The sequence below is a fragment of the Propithecus coquereli genome, unplaced genomic scaffold (genome assembly GCF_000956105.1).
Source record: "Propithecus coquereli isolate 6110/MARCELLA unplaced genomic scaffold, Pcoq_1.0 Scaffold544, whole genome shotgun sequence".
NCBI lineage: Eukaryota > Metazoa > Chordata > Mammalia > Primates > Indriidae > Propithecus > Propithecus coquereli.
Window position 1 is genome coordinate 583,329 of NW_012151330.1, and position 1,880 is coordinate 585,208.

The 1,880-nt window shown below is 51.7% G+C and overlaps 1 protein-coding gene across 1 annotated transcript in view; it reads right to left on the minus strand.

The window, feature by feature from the left end:
* SSU72 (SSU72 RNA polymerase II CTD phosphatase homolog (S. cerevisiae)) overlaps positions 1-1,650 on the minus strand; it is a 27,366-nt gene extending 25,716 nt beyond the window's left edge. The window contains exon 1 of the mRNA XM_012657538.1: positions 1,469-1,650. Coding sequence (XP_012512992.1) covers positions 1,469-1,548 — 80 coding nt within the window. The 5' untranslated portion in view covers positions 1,549-1,650. The remainder of the gene's footprint in view (positions 1-1,468) is intronic.
* Between the last annotated feature and the right edge of the window lie 230 nt (positions 1,651-1,880).

Consider the following 1,880-nt stretch of genomic DNA (forward strand, 5'->3'; position numbering starts at 1 on the left):
ACATGCCTGTAGTCCCAGCTACTCGGGAGGCTGAGGTGGAAGGATTGCTTGAGCCCGGAAGTTTGAGGTTGCTGTGAGCTAGGATGACGCCATGGCACTCACTCTAGCCTGGGCAACAAAGTGAGACTGTCTCAAAATAAATAAATAAATAAAACAGCCACTTAACCAGATTTCACTACCAAAACTGTTAATTTCAAAAACATTTCCTTTTGTAAGAGTTCACCCCATTTGTTGTGTAAATACAAAAAAAACAGATTAAACAAAGGATTACCAGCCAGAAACACCATAACAAGGAGGTCTTCAGACCATGGTATTCCAATTGAAGATCATAGTTTTATTTTCCTTGGGTAATTTCCAAGTGTGAATCTTGCATTTTTTTGCTTAAATTTATCAAACTTTTAATGATACACTTAAAAGATAAGTGTACTTCATAAAGGAAGACCCAGCACAATGTAATTCTAGCACATTTCTACTTTAAAAACAACGTTCATACTAATTTTGTCAGAATCAAAGGACACCACAGTCTACAAAAAAAAAAAAAACCACTAAGCGAATACTGTGGACAATGCAGACGACTTTAGAAAGACTTAAGAAACTCAGAATTAGCAGATCATGGACACTTGACACTTCCAGCTTCATTAAATAATGAGGGACTTCTAATTTTCTGAAGTTACTCAAGAGAGTCAAAATTAGATTGTGATGACAAGAGAAGCAAGGTACCGTTTTCCTTTTCAAGTTCACATAGGGTAACTTCGGAAGAAAAAGCTGTTTCAACTTTGTTTTACTATCAGTGTTCACATGTGTACTAAACTGTAACTCATATGGTTTCTCATTTTGTTAAGTGACTACGAACGAAAAAACTGGATCAAACAGGAATACACTTTTATTAAACATATACGACACAAGAGTCACCAAAGGTGAGTTAGTACCTAAATGTAAACTAGGCAGGGCCAAACCGAAGCCAGGTGCATTTCAGACACTACCGACTGGAGGACTTCAAGAGGGGAAAGGGGATTTTTTTCTATTGACTTGAAACAACACAGCAGCAAACACAAACTCACAGCGTTAACAACATAGACCATGTCTGTTATTTCAAGAGTCCTTCGATCCCGGAGTCACGTTGTGCGAACTTTCCAGCAAATGGGACAAGGAACGACACACATCGGAAATGCAATCCGCTACCCCTAACAAGCAGACCCTCGCCTGGTTCGCCGCCCCGCTCTCGGACCCCCGCGGGGTCACCGGGAACTGCTAGGCTGCAGTCGCAGGGCGCATTCCGGCTCAGAAACTGACTTCCCCGCAATGCCAACGACGTGCGGGCACCGCGCGCTCCCGTTCCCGCCGCGGGGCCAACGAGCCCGACGCTGAGCGCTGCCCGAGCCTCGACTTCCCCGGCGGGGCCGCCTGCGCGGGCTGGGCAGCGGAGGGAGAGACGACGGGCGCGCGGGCCCGGGAGCAGCCCAACTACCTGAGGATGTTGTGCGCCTCCATGCTCCGGTTCTGGTTGCTCGAGCACACCACCGCCACCCGCAGCGGCGACGACGGCATGGCGGCGGCCGCTCCGTCGCGACGCTCCCGCTCCGTCGCCCTCCCAGTCGCGGCGCCTCCACGGGAGAAAGATGGCGTCCGGAAGTCAGCAACGCGGAAGCGGCGGCGACGTAGCGCGTGGCGTTCGTGCGGCGGCCTCCAGCCACGCCGCGGGCGGACGCCAGGCCCTGCCCCTCGGGTGCGGGGACTTCCGGGGAGGAGCGCAGCACACCGCGGGCGGCCGGCCAAACGCAGGGCCTGGACGTCCGCAGCCGACGTCCTCGCTCCGCACAGGGTCTGCCCTGCGGCCCAGAGCCCCGCGCCGGCGCGGACAGTGACATGGGCAGCGCCGT